This window comes from Heterodontus francisci, chromosome 7 (genome assembly GCF_036365525.1).
Source record: "Heterodontus francisci isolate sHetFra1 chromosome 7, sHetFra1.hap1, whole genome shotgun sequence".
Classification (NCBI taxonomy): Eukaryota; Metazoa; Chordata; class Chondrichthyes; order Heterodontiformes; family Heterodontidae; genus Heterodontus; species Heterodontus francisci.
Window position 1 is genome coordinate 136,525,333 of NC_090377.1, and position 20,824 is coordinate 136,546,156.

General features: G+C 46.1%; 1 protein-coding gene across 7 annotated transcripts in view; it reads left to right on the forward strand.

Moving 5' to 3' along the window:
* trpm2 (transient receptor potential cation channel, subfamily M, member 2) overlaps window positions 1-20,824 on the forward strand; it is a 347,573-nt gene that overhangs the window by 84,060 nt on the left and 242,689 nt on the right. For all 7 annotated transcript variants that reach the window (XM_068036234.1, XM_068036230.1, XM_068036236.1 and 4 more), the window contains exons 3-5: window positions 7,557-7,639; window positions 9,465-9,630; window positions 19,057-19,237. In XM_068036234.1, coding sequence (XP_067892335.1) covers window positions 7,557-7,639; window positions 9,465-9,630; window positions 19,057-19,237 — 430 coding nt within the window. The remainder of the gene's footprint in view (window positions 1-7,556; window positions 7,640-9,464; window positions 9,631-19,056; window positions 19,238-20,824) is intronic.

Sequence of the window (20,824 nt, forward strand, 5' to 3'; positions counted from 1 at the left end):
TTCACACTAAACCCTGTCACCAGGTTTCATGGAGGCACCCAAGATCGCGTCGTTGGCACCAGCTAGATCTCATTGTCACAAGGCGAGCCGCCTTAAACAGTATTCAAATCACACGCAGCTTCCACAGTGCGGACTGCGACACCGACCACTCCCTGGTGTGCAGCAAGGTTAGACTCAGACCAAAGAAGTTGCATCATTCCAAGCAGAAGGGCCACCCGCGCATCAACACGAGCAGAATTTCTCACCCACAGCTGTTACAAAAATTTCTAAATTCACTTGTAACAGCCCTTCAAAACACTCCCACAGGGGATGCTGAGACCAAGTGGGCCCACATCAGAGACGCCATCTATGAGTCAGCTTTGACCACCTACGGCAAAAGTGCGAAGAGAAATGCAGACTGGTTTCAATCTCATAATGAAGAGCTGGAACCTGTCATAGCCGCTAAGCGCATTGCACTGTTGAACTACAAGAAAGCCCCCAGCGATTTAACATCCGCAGCACTTAAAGCAGCCAGAAGTACTGCACAAAGAACAGCTAGGCGTTGCGCAAACGACTACTGGCAACACCTATGCAGTCATATTCAGCTGGCCTCAGACACCGGAAACATCAGAGGAATGTATGATGGCATGAAGAGAGCTCTTGGGCCAACCAGCAAGAAGATCGCCCCCCTCAAATCTAAATCGGGGGACATAATCACTGACCAACGCAAACAGATGGACCGCTGGGTTGAGCACTACCTAGAACTATACTCCAGGGAGAATGCTGTCACTGAGACTGCCCTCAATGCAGCCCAGCCTCTACCAGTCATGGATGAGCTGGACATACAGCCAACCAAATCGGAACTCAGTGATGCCATTGATTCTCTAGCCAGCGGAAAAGCCCCTGGGAAGGACAGCATTACCCCTGAAATAATCAAGAGTGCCAAGCCTGCTGTACTCTCAGCACTACATGAACTGCTATGCCTGTGCTGGGACGAGGGAGCAGTACCCCAGGACATGCACGATGCCAATATCATCACCCTCTATAAAAACAAAGGTGACCGTGGTGACTGCAACAACTACCGTGGAATCTCCCTGCTCAGCATAGTGGGGAAAGTCTTTGCTCGAGTCACTCTGAACAGGCTCCAGAAGCTGGCCGAGCGCTTCTACCCTGAGGCACAGTGTGGCTTTCGTGCAGAGAGATCGACCATTGACATGCTGTTCTCCCTTCGTCAGATACAGGAGAAATGCCGTGAACAACAGATGCCCCTCTACATTGCTTTCATTGATCTCACCAAAGCCTTTGACCTCGTCAGCAGACGTGGTCTCTTCAGACTACTAGAAAAGATTGGATGTCCACCAAAGCTACTAAGTATCATCACCTCATTCCATGACAATATGAAAGGCATAATTCATCATGGTGGCTCCTCATCAGAGCCCTTTCCTATCCTGAGTGCTGTGAAACAGGGCTGTGTTCTCGCACCCACACTTTTTGGGATTTTCTTCTCCCTGCTGCTTTCACATGCGTTCAAATCCTCTGAAGAAGGAATTTTCCTCCACACAAGATCAGGGGGCAGGTTGTTCAACCTTGCCCGTCTAAGAGCGAAGTCCAAAGTACGGAAAGTCCTCATCAGAGAACTCCTCTTTGCTGACGATGCTGCTTTAACATCTCACACTGAAGAGTGCCTGCAGAATCTCATCGACAGGTTTGCAGCTGCCTGCAATGAATTTGGCCTAACCATCAGCCTCAAGAAAACGAACATCATGGGGCAGGACGTCAGAAATGCTCCATCCATCAATATTGGCGACCACGCTCTGGAAGTGGTTCAAGAGTTCACCTACCTCGGCTCAACTATCACCAGTAACCTGTCTCTAGATGCAGAAATCAACAAGCGCATGGGAAAGGCTTCCACTGCTATGTCCAGACTGGCCAAGAGAGTGTGGGAAAATGGCGCACTGACACGGAACACAAAAGTCCGAGTGTATCAGGCCTGTGTCCTCAGTACCTTGCTCTATGGCAGCGAGGCCTGGACAACGTATGCCAGCCAAGAGCAACGTCTCAATTCATTCCATCTTCGCTGCCTCCGGAGAATACTTGGCATCAGGTGGCAGGACTATATCTCCAACACAGAAGTCCTTGAAGCGGCCAACACCCCCAGCTTATACACACTACTGAGTCAGCGGCGCTTGAGATGGCTTGGCCATGTGAGCCGCATGGAAGATGGCAGGATCCCCAAAGACACATTGTACAGCGAGCTCGCCACTGGTATCAGACCCACCGTCCGTCCATGTCTCCGCTATAAAGACGTCTGCAAACGCGACATGAAATCCTGTGACATTGATCACAAGTCGTGGGAGTCAGTTGCCAGCATTCGCCAGAGCTGGCGGGCAGCCATAAAGACAGGGCTAAATTGTGGCGAGTCGAAGAGACTTAGTAGTTGGCAGGAAAAAAGACAGAGGCGCAAGGGGAGAGCCAGCTGTGCAACAGCCCCGACAAACAAATTTCTCTGCAGCACCTGTGGAAGAGCCTGTTACTCCAGAATTGGCCTTTATAGCCACTCCAGGCGCTGCTTCACAAACCACTGACCACCTCCAGGCGCGTATCCATTGTCTCTCGAGATAAGGAGGCCCAAATGGAAAAGGACAATGGTGGATAGAGGAACCCTCCATCAGTATGCTCATGGCTGCCAATGGGACCTCGCAGTTAAGGGGCATGGTGGTACAATAGCTCTCTATGATGGAAGGTGAGTTTAGGGGTCTTCATCCACAAGGACTCGAGGGTGCTCAGGTGAAGCGCTACTGAATCAGCGTGGCCCTTACTGCCATGCCAGTCATGAGGTCTGAGGCAGCATTGAGAGGTGTCCTTCGCTGCGTGGGCACCGGCCATCTCTTTCTCCTTCTCCCAATCTTCCTCCGAGGTGAACTGGAGTTTCATAGGAAGCCATAGAAAGTTTATGGCATAGAAAGAGGCCACTTCAGCTCATCCTCTTCATCCAGATCCAGGTCTATTTGCAGTGTCATGTTGTACAGGGCGCAGCAGACAACCACGATATGGGAGATTCTGGCTGGCTTGTACTGGAGGGCCCCATCCATCCGGTCAAGGCAACGGAAATGCATCTTCAAGAGGCCAGTGGGTTGTTCAATGCAGGTCCACATTAGGAGATGGCTCTGACTGCAGCACCTATCTCCATCTGTGTCTGAGAAGCAGACGGGTGTCCGGAGCCACTTTTTTAGGGGATAATCCTTATACCCACAGCAGCCTCCCCTGGAGTCTGGAGATGGGCCTAAAGAGGTTTTTTTATATTTGTTCATGGGCCAGCATTTATTGCCCATCTCTAATTATCTTTGAGAAGGCGGTGGGGAGTTGCCTTCTTGAACCGTTGCAGTCCTTCGAGTGTAGGTACACCAACAGTGCTGTTGGGAAGGGAGTTCCAGGATTTTGACCCAGCGACAGTGAAGGAACAGCGATATAGTTCCAAGTCAGGATGGTGTGTGGCTTGGAGAGGAACTTGCAGGTGGTGGTGTTCCCATGCATCTGCTGCCCTTGTCCTTCTAGGTGGTATAAATCGCAGGTTTGGAAGGTCCTGTCCGAAGGAGCCTTGGTAAGTTGCTGCAGTGCATCTTGTAGATGGTACATACTACTGCCTCTGTGCATCAGCGGTGAAGGAAGTGAATGTTGAAGGTGGTGGATGGGGTGCCAATCATGCAGGCAATTTGTCCTGGGTGGCGTCAAGCGTCTTGTGTGTTTTTGGAGCTGCACCTATCCAGGCAACTGTAGAGTATTCCATCACACTCCTGACTTGTGCCTTGTAGATGGTGGACAGTCATTGGGGAATCAGGAGGTGAGTTACTCACTGCAGAATTCCCAGCTTCTGACCTGCTCTTGTAGCCACAGCATTTATGTGGCTGATCCAGTTCAGTTTCTGGCCAATGTTAACCCCAAGGATGTTGATAGTGGGGGATTCAGCGATGATAATGCCATTGATGATCAAGGATATGATTAGATTCTGTTGTTTCAGATAGTCATTACCTGGCACTTGTGTGGTGGGAACGTTACTTGCCACTTATCAGCCCAAGCCTGGATGTTGTCCAGGTCTTGCTGTATCTGAACATGGGCTGCTTCAGTATCTGAGGAGTTGCGAATGGTGCTGAACATTGTGCAATCATCAATGAACATCCCTATTGCTGACCTTCTGATGGAGGAAAGGTCATTGATGAAGTAGCTGAAGATGGTTGGGCCTAGGACACTACCCTGAGGAACTCCTACAGTGATGTCCTGGGACTGAGATGATTGGCCTCCAACAACCACAACCATCTTCCGTTGTGCTAGGTATGACACCAACCAGCGGAGAGTTTTCCCCCTGATTCCCATTATCTCCAGTTTTGCTAGGGCTCCTTGATGCCATACTTGGTCAAATGCTGCTTTGATGTCAAGGGCAGTCACTCTCACCTCACCTCTGGCATTCAGCTCTTTTGCTCATGTTTGGACCAAGGCTGTAATGAGGTCAGGAGCAGAGTGGCTCTGGTGGAACACCAAGTGAGCAGGTTATTGCTGAGAAAATGGTGCTTGATAGTACTGTCAACAACCCCTTCCATCACTTTTCTAATGATTGAGAGTAGACTGATAGGGGGGTAATTGGCACCTGGGACTCTCTCAGGATAAAGGAATCATGACAGCTGCCCGGGAATCAAGAACACACGATTCGCTTCCGGTGATCACAGACCAGCTGGACATTCAGTGAGTCGTAGCTCTTTGTGATGAGGAATCTGATTGGCTGATCTGTCTGGTGGCTATGTGGGTGCACTCAATGGCTTCTGGACCTGAGCAAATTCATTGATGACAGCAAAGCACTGAGCCCTCTGTCCCTGCACTGGCAGTAGCTGTGTCAAAGTGGATGTAATCCCCACCCTCCGGAATATGGCATTTGTGACCTGTCTGATGATGTGATGCGCTGCCGACTGTGAGATGCCACCGAAGTCCACAACTGATCCCTGGAATGACCTGGTTGTATAGAAATGCAGGGTCAAGGAAACCAGGTAGGGGACTGCCATGGGGGCTGCGAGGCCTCCTGTCATTGTGGATCAGGGCATACAGGACCAAGACCATCTGCCTGGATAGGCACAGCCTCCTACAGTGCTGGTGCTCTGTCATTGGCAGGTAGCTGACACTTGGGCTGTGCAGCCGATGTCTTGGGTAGCACCTTCCTCCCCTTGCAGCCCCCCCCTTGCTGTGCTCCTCTGGCATCCTGCTGTCCAGGAGCTTGCAGCTGCCGCAGCTCATCCTCGCAGCGCAGTCCAATGTCAGAGTAGCCTGTTCCCATTTGAAATCCCTCAGCTGCGCTTTGTGTGCTCACCAGCCCTTCCCCCGCCAACCCTAACTGTCTCAGTGATACCAACGGACTTGCATCTGTCTGCAGATCCCTGCCACTCACCACTGAGAAAAGCAAGTCTTACAGTTCCAGCAATTGCTACTCTGTGGCACTTTTTAGAGCAGCTGAGCTTTATTTCAGAGTCATAGAGAGATACAGCACTGAAACAGGCCCTTCGGCCCACCAAGTCTGCACCGACCATCAACCACCCATTTATAATAATCCTACATTAATCCCATTTTTTCCCTCTCACATCCCCACCTTCCCTCAATTCTCCTACCACCTACCTACACTAGGGGCAATATTTTACAATGGCCAATTTACCTATCAACCCGCAAGTCACTGGCATGTGGGAGGAAACCGAAGCACCCGGAGGAAACCTACGCGGTCACAGGGAGAACTTGCAAACTCCGCACAGGTAGAACCCAGAACTGGGCCCGGGTTGCTGGAGCTGTGAGGCTGCAGTGCTAACCACTGCGCCACTGTGACTCTGCATTGTGTTAAACAGCCCTTCCCATTGCCCTCCGTGTTGTTCATGACTTCTAAACCCTGCTGTGGAGTTTTCTCCTTGCTCTTCCATTGAAAATCACAAACTGCTGCTGACAAGCCTGTTAATGAGCTCCACAATGATCTGAACAGGCGATCAATTAGAGGTGTGCTGGCTCGCCATTCCCTCCCTGCTGCCATCCCTTTAAAAATAACTTTGCATTCTGACAGCAGCGGACCCGGTCCTGACCTCCAGGAATGTGATCTTCAAATTGCCCGTATATCAAATCCGGCCCCCAGGTTAGGTGGCACAGTAAATAGTGTAGCTGGGAGCAGAATGATGCAAAGAGGCATTAATAGATAAGTGAGTGGGCAAAATTGTGGCAGGTAGATTTCAATGTGGGAAAATGTGAGGCCACTCACTTTCGACCTAAATTAGATTAGAGATACAGCACTGAAACAGGCCCTTCGGCCCACCGAGTCTGTGCCGAACATCAACCACCCATTTATACTAATCCGACACTAATCCCATATTCCTACCAAACATCCCCACCTGTCCCTATATTTCCCTACCACATACCTATACTAGTGACAATTTATAATGGCCAATTTACCTATCAACCTGCAAGTCTTTTGGCTTGTGGAAGGAAACCGGAGCACCCGGAGAAAACCCACACAGACACAGGGAGAACTTGCAAACTCCACACAGGCAGTACCCAGAATCGAACCTGGGTCCCTGGAGCTGTGAGGCTGCGGTGCTAACCACTGCGCCACTGTGCCACCCTGATCTACCTAAGAAAGGTAGATCAAAGTATTTTCTAAATGGTGAGAGGTTTGGAACTGTGGAAGAACAAAGAGAATTAGGGTCAAAGTACAGAAAGCACAAAGCTAGTCTGTAGTATAATGGGGTATACTGGATATTGGGTTGTTACTGGGTCAAATATGCTAATCATGCTGAATACCTCATCACAGGAAGTGATGTAACAGCTCATGTGTGACTGCTTCAGGTACAGGCTTGGACACGTAAACCAAAGCAGTAAGATGTGTTTAATAAAGCTGCCATCTGACTCTTCAGATATTCTGTACTAGCCTAACAGTAAGCAGCATATTACAGTCATTGAGTACAGAACAAAATTATAAAAGGCTCATGGAATATAAAAAGGGTAGAAGTCATATTGCAGCTGTACAAAGCTCTGGTTGGACCCCATTTAGAGCACTGCATTCAGTTCTGGGCACTGCACCTCAGGATGTTGCAGTGGAGGAGGTGCAACACAGATTCAACAGAATGAGGAAAGGCTGCATAGACTAGGTGTGTATTTCCTTGATTAAGTTAAGGGGTGATCTAATTGAGCTGTTAGATTAAAACAGTTGATTGCATAGAGAGGAATTATTTCCTCTGATAGGAGTTTCCAGAACAAGGGGCATAACCTCAAAATTAGAACTAGGCTGTTCAGATTTGATGTCAGGAAACACTTCTTTGTGCAAAGGGAAATGTAGATCTCTCCCCAAAAATCTTTGTATCCAATTGAAAATTTTAAATCTGAGGTTGATGGATTTTTGGTAAGCAAGGGTCTGAAGGGATATCTTCCAAGATCGGTAGATGGTTTTAAGATACAGCTCCGCCATGATCTAATTGAATGGTGGAACAGGCTGAAGATGGTGAATGGTCTCTTCTGTGTGAAGAAACCATGATTGGCGAACTTTTTATTTTCTTTTGATTTAGGATCACTTCAGAAAATGGATTCGCGAAAACCTCAGAAAAAAAGAATGCATCTATTTTGCACAGAATGCCTCGGAGAATGCTGGGTAAGAAGACAGTTAGTGATTGGTCAGTTTGGTCTGGAAAAGATAGGTCACAGCCTTCGGCCCAGAGGAAAATAGAAATGCCACTTGTTGCTTTTGATGATTTCTATGTTTCTATAGCGGGATCAGGTTACTGAGTTGGTTGATCAGCCATGATCATAATGAATGGCAGAGCAGGCTCGAAGGGCCAAATGGCCTACTCCTCCTATTTTCTATGTTCACCCTAGGATGATTGAAAAGTGGATCAACCCCTTCCAAGTCTGATCAGTGACACCACTATAGTGTAATCCCACTCAAGCAGACCATTTACAAAAAACTCAAGCTTTTCTCTCTTTAGTGATGTACAAGAGCCTCGCTGAGATGTCCCTGCACTGATTCAGCTTTGTGACGCTGTTTACAGCGCCACTCACCTTGAAGCTGTTCAATGGTATCTGTCTTCTCTACACTACCTCTTGTACCTTCCATCCTTCCCTCTGGCTGCTGTTGACCATGCTGTGACTAGATTCCAGCCCAGGTACATGTGGCTGCCCTGAAACCCCTCAGGATGCCATCCCCACCACTATCGAGGCACTGCCCTGACCAGATGCCCCCCCCCGTCCTGTCACAAATACCCTCGTTCCGGTACTGAAACAGCAAACCAGACATTGTGGGTTCTAATCCCACATTGGCAAATTGTGAGATTGATCTGATCAGAAATAATCTGATCATTTCTGGGCTCGCATTAAAAATAAATAACTTTGAACATGGCCGGATCGTCGATTAAACCCCAACTGATTCATGAATGCCCTTCCAGGGTAGGGAACCTGCCATCCTTTCCTAGTCTGGCCAAATGTAACTCCAGTGCCACACTGTGGGCTGAATTTGAACAGTCAAGAACAGGTGGTTCGGGTCAGGGAAGTTGTTAAAATTTTGAAAATCTGAACCCCAGCTCACCTGCAGCCCTCCCACTTCAGGGTTTAATGGAGGCAGAACAAGAGGCAGGAAGCCAACCCTCTCCAGGAGGTGGATTGCAATTAAAATAGTCTAATGAGGCTGGTAGCCTCGGGTTTTAGTGGCAGCAGCTAGGCTTCCCAGTCTTCAGCAAACCAGGGAGTTCAATGGAGGTAAGGACAGCTTTGCTGTACCTAAGCTGCACCCTCATTCAGTCCCCATCACCATACAAACACCCCAGTTATCAGACACCACCCCTCCCCAAGCTCCCCCAGTCAGATTGCTGCCCCTCCACCGCCCCCACCTTGGGCTGTGGATCAGACCTACCTGCTCCAGAGTTGACCTCCAGGCAGGAATCCGTCAATGACTCCTGCTGGCAATACTCACATTGTTGTCGAGTTAAACCTCCACAGCATGTGGGCAAACTCATTCCTATCTGAAACACTGCCCCTGCTTCTGTAACCCACTCTTGTTAATATCCAGGCCAGCGTGTTTGAATATTCATGTCCTTTTAACCAGTCTAGCAAGCCATTCAGTTGTAAAAATAATCACTTTGTGAAGAAGGCCCATCAGTTCCTTCTCAGGGCAACCAGGGATGTTCAATAAAATCGACCTTGCCAGCATGACCCACATCCTGAGGTCCAGCCTGAGAGCCCTGGGGAAGGAGTGGGAGGAGCTGGAGAAGCTGGCTGTCAGAAGGACAAGAAGCAGGAGGATGAATGCATGCTGCTGGCGGAGGAGCTGCGGTTGAATGGAATTGGTGGGTGTTGCTGGAGTAGCGGGCGGAGCTGAGGAGTGCTGGGCTGGGCAAGAGAATGGAGTTATTGCGATGCTCCAATCTATGATCATGCAATTTGATGACAGGAATTACAGACTCACCTTGTGTTTCTCTTCAAAGGCAAATCTGTGAGTGTGGATACTCCAGAGAGCGTCACACTAAAGAGGCCATTAACCTGGGTCAATTGCAAGGGGAGAAATGGAATTCCACAAAACATATTCAGCAATTTCCAACTGATGCATTTGGAGACATAGCATTTGAAGGACAAGGACAGAAGATTGGGAAGGTTTGTGGATCTGTACCTTAGCATTGGTTTAGCAGGTCAGCCATCAGTTTTCCTTCTTGCTGCTACCTGTATGGTGCCCAGTGAGATAAATTTAAAATTGACCACTTGGGAGGAATTATAACCTGCCAGGATGGGCAGGTTTCTGTACGGGTGACAGATTAAAAGACCAAAAACTGCCAGTGTGTCAGAAAGCTCGCAGGAACATGCTGACTTCCACATTTAACCCAAGTGTGCTTGTTAATGCACAGGGAACCCCAGTCAGAGAGTTAAATATGTTAAATGGCAAGTAAATGCAGTTTAAACTCAAGATTCTCTCTTTAACTCAAGTGCATGGGTTTCCTGGGCTTCCTGGAACTCACCAGGTAAGGTAAGAGGATAGCAGGGATTGATGGGCTGAGCAATTGACAGTATTTAAAAGCTTTTCCTGCATGAGATGTAACAGCTGCTTCCTTGCATCAGTGAAAGGCTTTTTCTCACAGGACTTGTTCTGAAAGTGTGCTGTCACTGCTTCGGTGGTGATTTCCAATACTTCAGGCAATTTCTGCTATCTTGGTGTTTTTTGCCTTAGTTGGGAAATGCAGGTGAATCAGCCTTCTCAGTAACATCGGAGCTGCTTATGCAGCTCTAACTTGACCCTTTGATGAGGAACAAGAGGATCAGGACCAGCAGCAGTAGGAGCCCTCCTCAACCACCCGCCCCTCCATAGGACAGACAGGATGAGCAGAGAGCTCCAGCTCGTAGGAGATGATGCCCCCAATGCAGGGTATGCAAACAGAGCATTAGCTTTCTAGAACAGTGCCTCAGGACACTCCGACTTCTCTGTCATGTGGTTGCTGACATTTGCTGTCTCCTGGAAGACCTCCTTCCAAGAGGGCCAGGTGGGCACACATTGCCAGCGATGGTCATGGTCACCACAACACTTAATTTCTTCATCTCTGGCTCCTTCCAGGAATCTGCTGGTGCCATCTATATAATCTCAATCTGCTGCCCACAACTGCATGTCCAAGGTGATGAATGCTATGTTTGCCAGGGCTAGCACTTGCGTGCAGTTTATTACCGATGAGGCTGGTCGGAATGAAAGGCCTCTTGATTTGCTGCTCTGACAGGATCCCCATAAGTCCAGGAAGTCATAGATTGCACACATGACACCCTCAGATCATTCAACAGTATGCATTAACCAAAAAGGGATTCCACTCCCAACAATGTTCAGCCGGTATGCAATTGCACATGTTGCCTGACTATTTCAGAAAGGAAAATGAGGGCCTTATAAATCAGTTAGCTTAATATCTGTTGGAAAATTGCTAGAAAATATAATTAAGGATGGATTTGTAAAGGGTAGGTCAGGCCTGAGGAACATGGTTGAACATTTTGAAGAGTTGACTAAAGTAGTGGACAGGGGAGTATCTATGGATGTTATTTATATTGAATCGTTTCTTAATTTCACTCCTTAAAGCGCTGGTTTTAATTTTTTTTGTTCATTCATGGGACATGGGCATCGCTGGCAAGTCCAGCATTTATTGCCCATCCCTAATTGCCCTTGAGATGGTGGTGGTGAGCTGCCTTCTTGAACCGCTGCAGTCCATGTGAGGTAGGCACACCCACAGTGCTGTTAAGAAGAGAGTTCCAGGAATTTGACCCAGCAACAGTGAAGGAACCAAGTCAGGATGCTGTGTGGCTTAGAGGGAAACTGGCAGGTGATGGTGTTCCCATGCATCTGCTGCCCTTGTCCTTCTAGTTGGTAGAGGTCGTGGGTTTGGAAGGTGCTGTCGAAGGAGGTGTGATGAGTTGCTACAGTGCACCTTGTAGATGGTACACACTGCTGCCACTGTGCGTCGGTGGTCGAGGGAGTGAATATTGAAGGTGGTGAAAGGGGTGCCAATCAGTGGGCTGCTTTGTCCTGGATGGTGTCGAGCTTCTAGAGTGTTTTGGGAGCTGCACCCATCCAGTCAAGTGGAGAGTATTCCATCACATTCTTGACTTGTGCCTTGTAGATGGTGGACAGGCATTGGGTGTTTAACTCCAGAAAGCTTGTTATGGAAAGATAATGCTGGAGCTTACATTTACTCAGTTTCACGTTTATTGTGCAGAATAAAAGAATTACAAACATGTAGCTCCACGCTCAAAACCTCTCCCAGCCCCAGTGAGTGTCTGCTTATAAGGACGCAACTAAAACCCCAATTAACACCCTTCAACTGCATGTAATATAATCGCATTGACACACACTTCCCTTCTTTCTTTCATAATGCAACTTACATTAACATGCTCAAACAACATTTCAAAATAAATTCCATATTATGCTCAAAGAATATTTCAAAATAAATCAAAATAAATTCCATATTGGATGCAAAGTATTACATTGTGAGGCTAGAGGTTCTTTAGCACCCCTAACAATTTCTTTGTACTCGCATTTCTCTTTGTGAAACAATCGAATAGCTGATGACTTGCATCTATCGATTTAAGTTTAGAGATTTCCTTTCTCTCCAGCATTTGTTTCAGTCCAGTAAGGTTAATACATAGTTTTTTCTCACTCACGCTATTTGTAGAGTGTACACTGTCCCACAAAGAACGATTATCCACAAAACATTCAATGGGTATCCTATCTTCTGGATGTCCCTTATTCAGAATTTCACAGAAAATATTTGAGAAATAGAAGCCCATGTCCACTGCCTCTGCAAAACCCAGTGTTTCTGCAGCTAAAGTGTTTTCAACAACCCATTTTATTTTCTTAGCCTCCCAAGCTAAAGGACAACAATTCCCATTGTCACCCATCAAAAATATTATGAAGCCAGCTGCACTCGAATACCCATCAGCAAGATTAGCATTTGAAGCATCATCAAAAATGATTAGCTTCATGTTCTTTGGGTCACCTAAAGATGGGAACTTCAATATACATTTCTCCAGATTTAATTTTTTTCAACCTTTTATTTTCCCTTAAAACATTCTCAACTTCTGGATGTTTCATTATCATGCTTAACTCCAGCACATCAAAACTAGTATCAGGTCTAGTCTGAGAGCCCAACCAGTTTAATTGACCCACCAGGCTTCGCAATTGCTCAGTCTCTGCTTTAGACATATTTTTTTGTGATGACCTAATACAATTAACCAGGATGGGAGTAACACTCTCTAAATAGGACTGTTGATTCAAACTTATTCCAGACTTAGTCTGCTTAATGTCTAAACCAATTTATTTAAAGGCCCACAGCCTGACTCCCATTCTTAAATTCTGCCCTAATCTTAGGAATAACATATTTCTCAAAATCCGCAGTACCACCCCATAAGAAATCATCAACATGCATCATGAAGATGCCTGAACGTTTCCCTTTATGATACCAATAAAACATGGCAGGATCTGTTTTTAGTTGCACACAACCAATTTTCAACAAAACAGATCTCACCGAGAAATACCACACCCTGGAAGCATCATAAAGGCCATCGACACATTTATTCAGTTTCCATAGTTTTCCTTCTGCATCTGCTGCCTCTTTAGGTAGTTTCAGATACACTTCTCTCTGAAAAGTATCACCTTGCAGAAATGCGGCTTTTATGTCAATGGATGTTGCGGGTTCCGGGATTTAGATGTTTCACTAAGAACAGAGAAGATGGTAAAAGAGGGGTGGGTGTGGCATTGTTAATCAAGGAAAGTATTACAGCGGCAGAAAGGACGTTTGAGGACTCGTCTACTGAGGTAGTCTGGGCCGAGGTTAGAAACAGGAGAGGAGAGGTCACCCTGTTGGGAGTTTTCTATAGACCTCCAAATAGTTCCAGAGATGTAGAGGAAAGGATAGCAAAGATGATTCTTGACAGGAGCGAGAGTAACAGGGTAGTGGTTATGGGGGACTTTAACTTTCCAAATATTGACTGGAAATACGATAGTTCGAGTACTTTAGATGGGTCTGTTTTTGTCCAGTGTGTGCAGGAGGGTTTTCTGACACAGTATGTAGACAGGCCAACCAGGGGCGATGCCACATTGGATTTGGTACTGGGTAATGAACCCGGCCAGGTGTTAGATTTAGATGTAGGTGAGCACTTTGGTGATAGTGATCACAATTCGGTTAGGTTTACCTTAGCGATGGGCAGGGACAGGCATATACAGCAGGGCAAGAATTATAGCTGGGGGAAAGGAAATTATGATGCGATTAGGCAAGATTTAGGATGCGTAGGATGGGGAAGGAAACTGCAGGGGATGGGCACAATCGAAATGTGGAGCTTATTCAAGGAGCAGCTACTGCGTGTCCTTGATAAGTATGTACCTGTCAGGCAGGGAGGAAGTTGTCGAGCGAGGGAGCCGTGGTTTACTAAAGAAGTTGAAGCGCTTGTCAAGAGGAAGAAGAAGGCTTATGTTAGGATGAGACGTGAAGGCTCAGTTAGGGCGCTTGAGAGTTACAAGCTAGCCAGGAAGGATCTAAAGGGAGAGATAAGAAGAGCAAGGAGAGGACACGAGAAGTCATTGGCGGATAGGATCAAAGAAAACCCTAAGGCTTTCTATAGGTATATCAGGAATAAAAGAATGACTAGAATTAGATTAGGGCCAATCAAGGATAGTAGTGGGAAGTTGTGTGTGGAATCGGAGGAGATAGGGGAAGTGTTAAATGAATATTTTTCGTCAGTATTTACAGTGGAGAAAGAAAATGTTGTCGAGGAGAATACTGAGATTCAGACTACTAGACTAGATGGGATTGAGGTTCACAAGGAGGAGGTGTTAGCAATTTTGGAAAGTGTGAAAATAGATAAGTCCCCTGGGCCAGATGGGATTTATCCTAGGATTCTCTGGGAAGCCAGGGAGGAGATTGCAGAGCCTTTGTCCTTGATTTTTATGTCGTCATTGTCGACAGGAATAGTGCCGGAAGACTGGAGGATAGCAAATGTTGTCCCCTTGTTCAAGAAGGGGAGTAGAGACAGCCCTGGTAATTATAGACCTGTGAGCCTTACTTCGGTTGTGGGTAAAATGTTGGAAAAGGTTATAAGAGATAGGATTTATAATCATCTTGAAAAGAATAAGTTCATTAGAGATAGTCAGCACGGTTTTGTGAAGGGTAGGTCGTGCCTCACAAACCTTATTGAGTTTTTTGACAAGGTGACCAAACAGGTGGATGAGGGTAAAGCCGTGGAAGTGGTCTATATGGATTTCAGTAAGGCGTTTGATAAAGTTCCCCACGGTAGGCTATTGCAGAAAATACAGAAGTATGGGATTGAAGGTGAATTAGTGCTTTGGATCAGAAATTGGCTAGCTGAAAGAAGACAGAGGGTGGTGGTTGATGGTAAATGTTCATCCTGGAGTATAGTTTCTAGTGGTGTACCGCAGGGATCTGTTTTGGGGCCACTGCTGTTTGTCATTTTTATAAATGACCTGGATGAGGGTGTAGAAGGGTGGGTTAGTAAATTTGCGGATGACACGAAGGTCGGTGGAGTTGTGGATAGTGCCGAAGGATGTTGTAGGTTACAGAGGGACATAGATAGGCTGCAGAGCTGGGCTGAGAGATGGCAAATGGAGTTTAATGCGGAAAAGTGTGAGGTGATTCACTTCAGAAGGAGTAACAGGATTGCAGAATACTGGGCTAATGGGAAGATTCTTGGTAGTGTAGATGAGCAGAGAGATCTTGGTGTCCAGGTACATAAATCCCTGAAAGTTGCCACCCAGGTTAATAGGGCTGTTAAGAAGGCATATGGTGTGTTAGCTTTTATTAGTAGGGGGATCGAGTTTAGGAGCCACGAGGTCATGCTGCAGCTGTACAGAACTCTGGTGCGGCCGCACCTGGAGTATTGCGTGCAGTTCTGGTCACCGCATTATAGGAAGGATGTGGAAGCTTTGGAAAAGGTGCAGAGGAGATTTACTAGGATGTTGCCTGGTATGGAGGGAAGGTCTTACGAGGAAAGGCTGAGGGACTTGAGGTTGTTTTCGTTAGAGAGAAGGAGGAGAAGAGGTGACTTAATAGAGACATATAAGATAATCAGAGGGTTGGACAGGGTGGATAGTGAGAGCCTTTTTCCTCGGATGGTGATGGCAAACACGAGGGGACATAGCTTTAAGTTAAGGGGTGATAGATATAGGACAGATGTCAGAGGTAGTTTCTTTACTCAGAGAGTAGTAGGGGCGTGGAACGCACTGCCTGCAGCAGTAGTAGACTCGCCAACTTTAAGGGCATTTAAGTGGTCATTGGATAGACATATGGATGAAAATGGAATAGTGTAGGTCAGATGGTTTCACAGGTCGGCGCAACATCGAGGGCTGAAGGGCCTGTACTGCGCTGTAATGTTCTATGTTCTATGATCTATGCTCCGGTGAATATGTGGGCAAAAGAGCTAAAAAGATTTTCAAGATTACTTTTCCAGCTGTGGGAGAGTCCACTCTAACATCGATATCACCCAGTCGCTCTTCAAAACCCTCACGACTAGCCTTGCTTTAGCCTTTTCAGTTCCATCGGGAAGGACTTTTTCAGTAAAAATCCATTTATGTGACAAGGCTGCCTGTCCCCATCTGATACCTCAGCATTAACACCAAACTCTCTCCAACTCTCTAATCCTTATGTTTTCTTCTCTTATTGGTTGATCCTCAATATTAATAACATCCACTAAAATGGCACAGTCATGAGGACTTCTACTTCTAGTTCTACTCTGAGTCTGCTCTTTAGCCTTTCTTTCATTGTGGAATCTGTTCAAACTAAGGCCTCTATTAGCACTTTGATGTCTTTCAGAACCACTGCTAGAAGATCTCCCTTGCACTTTATCGGAAGCTCTTTATTCAGTATGTGTTCGCTTCCTTACACAAGAGTCACTTCTTGACCCACTATCAAAACTTGCACTGCGCTGTCTTAGCCTCCACTCTTTCACCCCATTCTGCCAGTCCATGATGATATAAATGATGATTTATTCTGTCCCTCAGAATTTTTCCAATAATTTGCCCACCACTGAGGTGAGGCTGACTGACCTGTATTAACTCAGTCTATCCCTTCCTCCTTTATTTCCCGCTTTGCTTCCCTTGCAGCCAGGGCTGGCGATTTATCCACTTTCAAAGATGCTAAACTCCTTAATATTACTTCTCTCATCATGTTTATCCCATCCAATATTTAACACTCCTGCTCTTTAACTACAATGTCTGTATCTACCCCTCTTTTGTGAAGACAGATGCGAAGTATTCATTCAGAACCACGCCCAAGCCTTCCACCTCCACACACAAGTTACTTTTTTAGTTTCTAATAGACCTTTCCTTAGTTATCCTCTTGCTCTTTAGATATTTATCAAACATCTTTGGGTTTTCCTTTACTTTACTTAGTAATATTTTTCATGCTGTTCCCTCTCTTTGCTTTCCTAATTTCCTTTTTAATTTCACCCCTGCATTTTCTATACTCCTCTTGGCTTTCTGCTATATTGAGCTCTCAGCATTTGATATTAGCTTTCTTTTTTTGCCTTATCCGACTCTGCATGCTCTATGATATCCAGGGCAGTCTACGTTAGCAAGTTCCACTCTTTTCCTTTGTGGGAGCATATTTGTTCTGAACCCTCTCTGTCTCCTCCTTGAATACCTCCCACTGCTCTGACACTGATTTACCTTCAGCTAGCTGTTTCCAGTCCACTTTTGCTAAATCACATCTCAGCTTAGTAAAAGTTGGCCTTTCTCAGAGTTAAAACTTTTAACAGAGACAGGACAGTGGGAAATGGGGGGCAGTGGGGTTGGATGACCAACCTGCTCCAAGGCACTTCAGATATTATAATGAGACTGCAAACTTCATTGCTATTTAGCATTTAGGAATTTGACTGTGACAGCTGGGTTTCTCAAGCATCGGGAAACCCCGGTGAGGAATGTCGGATCCAGGGAGTAAGTGCCTTTCCACTTACCTGCCGGATGCAGTGTGCCTGTTTTGCCAACCCTCCGCAATCTGACACTTCCCCTGTCCTTCCCTGAGATGTTTGCGATCTCTCACCACAGGCCTCTGACCTCTCTCTCCCAGGCCTCATACTGCCTCCCTCCCACAGGCCTCCGCTCCCTCTCCAAAACTATGAACTACATTCGCCCTAGGTCTTTGAATTCCCACCCAGACCTTCCCCCACTGAGGCCTCCAGCACACATCCCCCCCACACCAGGATCAATACCCTACTCTCCAAGGGATTGCCTTCCCCCTCCCCTTCCTGGACTGACCCCCCTTCCAGAAGCGGATCAATCCTCATCCCCCCTGGGACGCAGAGTTACCTTCCCTCACCTGGACTGCTCCTGATCCCACTGGCAGACAAACCAGTCAATCAGGCTGGCTTCCAGACAGGGAACCTGACACTGATGCCACATACACACTGTGGAGTTAAAATTTCGCAACGTGTGGAGGATCCCCGACTTCTGGGTACCCCGTACTCCAATGCCCCCAACTTCCTCACTGCTGCCCTCCCATTTCCAAAAGGCCTTTTTAAAAAAGTTTAGCATAATCATAGAATGATACAGCACAGAACACCTATGCCAGCTGTTTGATAGAGCTGTTCAATTAATCCCATTCCCCTGCTCTTTGCCCATAGCCCTGTAAATTTATTGCCTTCAAGTATTTAACCAATGCTTTTTTTTTGAATGTTGCTGTTGAATCAGCTGACTGTCATCCGTTTAAGTATGAAATGAAAACAGAAAATGCTAGAAATACTCAGCAGGTCTGGCAGCATCTGTGGAGAGAGAAGCAGAGTTAATGTTTCATGTCTGTGACCTGTCAGACCTGCTGAGTATTTCCAGCATTTTTTGTTTTCATTTCAGATTTCCAGCATCTGCAGTATTTTGCTTTCGTATCCTTTTAAGTATCTCCTCTTTATCCATTTTTACCTTGTCGAATATCATGACTACCTCCTCCTTTACTGCTACAATGGCAGCATCCTCTTCTCTAATGAAGCCAGATACCTCAGCCACACCCTCTGCCGTCACATGAAGATCTCCAAATTAGTCCATAATGAGCTCACCCTTCCTTTGACTATCTTTTCAATTCTTATGTATTTCTCAAAGGTTTCTGGGTTTCCTTCTTTTATACTCTGCCTCTGTTTATAAAACCAAGGATCCTGTGTGCTTTGTAAAGAGCATTTTGCTACCTTCAAAAATTTCCGTACGTCAACCCCCCCCAAGGCTGCACCCCTTTTAAAATTGTACCATTTAGTTTATATTGCCTCTCCTCAGCCTTCTAACAATTTTTGTTGAATCCTTTTGTTCATTAATTATAAAAATATTGGAGTTGAAAAATAAAGGCTATTTGTCTGAGAGTCACAATCATCCAACAAACAGCCTGCTTACTGTCCAGTTGGCCTTGGTGGGCCATGGTAATGGATGTGCTGAGTGACCAATGGTGGGACGTTGGAGGCATGGCGGTTGGTGGCAGCAGGTCATTTGATGAATCCTCCTGGAATACAAGCAACCAGAGTTGGCAACCCGAGTAACTAATGACTTTTGTTCTTGGCTGTTATTTCTAGTATGTCCGAGTCTCAACTGATACTCCTCCAGCGACACTGTACCATCTCATGACCAAGTACTGGGGACTAAATCCTCCACATCTTCTCATTTCCGTAACCGGAGGCGCAAAGAACTTTCATCTGAAGCCAAGCCTGAGATTCATGTTCCGCAGAGGCCTAATTAAAGTGGCTCAATCGACAGGTATGATGGAAGCAGCATTCTTCAATGCTGTATAGAATTACATAGAATTTGCAGCACAGAAAGAGGCCATTTGGCCCAACTTGTTTATGCACTGCACAAGCCTCCTCCTGCTCTACTTTATTTCACCCAATCACCACATTTTTCCTTATTCCATCAGGTACCTATCTAGCTTCCCCTTAAATGCATCTAATCTATTCACCTCAACTTCTCCATGTGGTAGCTACTTTCATAGTCTCACCACTCTCTAAGTAAAGATATTTCTCCTGAATACCTTGTTGGATTTATTAGTGACTAACTTAACAGTTTAGCCTCTAGTTTTAGATTCCACCACAAGTAGAAACATCTTTTCTACGTCGACCCTATCTTCATAATTTTAAAGACCTTTATCAGGCCACCCCTCAACCTTTCCTAGAGAAAAAAGTTCAATCTTTCTTGATGTTTATAACCTCTCAGTTCTGGTACCATCTTTGTGGATCTTTGTTGCACTTTTCCCAGTGCCTCTATGTCCTTTTTGTAATACGTGGAGCAGAATTGGGCACAATACTCTAATTGTCTAACCAAGGGGCTTGAGATAAGTTTAACATAACCTCTCTGCTTTTGACTGCTATTCCTCTCGCAATGAATCCTAGTACTTATTTGCATTTTTATGGCCTTGTTAATCTGTGTTCTAGTGAGTCACAGAACTAGGGAAGTAGAGAGGGTTTTAAATTGAATAGTATGGGCAAGAGATCAAATTTGGGAAGATATGGTAAATCAAGGAGTAGAGACAAGGTAAGAGAGAAAGGTATTAATACGGGAAATGATAAACAGACTATGACAGGAAGGGACAGAGCATACAAATCTAAGAGTAAATCAACAGATAAGGCTAGAGGTTACAAAAATAATCAAAGGACAAATCTAAAGGCTCTGTATCTGAATGCATGTAGCATTCGAAACAAAACAGATGAACTGAGAGGGCAAATAGAAATAAATAAGTATGATCTGATAGCCATTACAGAGACAGGGCTGCAGGACGACATAGATTGAGACCTGAATATTGAAGGGTACATGGCATTTAGGAAGGACCGGAAGCTAGGAAAAGTTGGAGGGGTGGCTCTGTTAATTAATGATGGTATTAGTGCACTAGAGAGGGATGACCCAAGTGCAGGATATCAGTATGTCGAAGCAGTTTGGGTAGAGATGTAGGGTAGTGCAGTAGCTAGCACTGCAGGCTCACAGCTCCAGTGACCTGGGTTCGATTCTGGGTACTGCCTGTGTGGAGTTTGCAAGTTCTCCCTGTGACCGCGTTGGTTTCCACCGGGTGCTCCGGTTTCCTCCCACAGCCAAAGACTTGCAGGTTGATAGGTAAATTGGCCATTGTAAATCACCCCGAGTGTAGGTAGGTGGTAGGAGAATTGTGGGGATGTGGTAGGGAATATGGGATTAATGTAGGATTAGTATAAAATGGGTGATTGATGGTCGGCGCAGACTCAGTGGGCCAAAGGGCCTGTTTCAGTGCTGTATCTCTAAATAAATAAAATAAAGATGAGAAATCTTTAATTTGATTGAGTTTTTTGAGGAAGTGACGAAGATGATTGATGAAGGAAG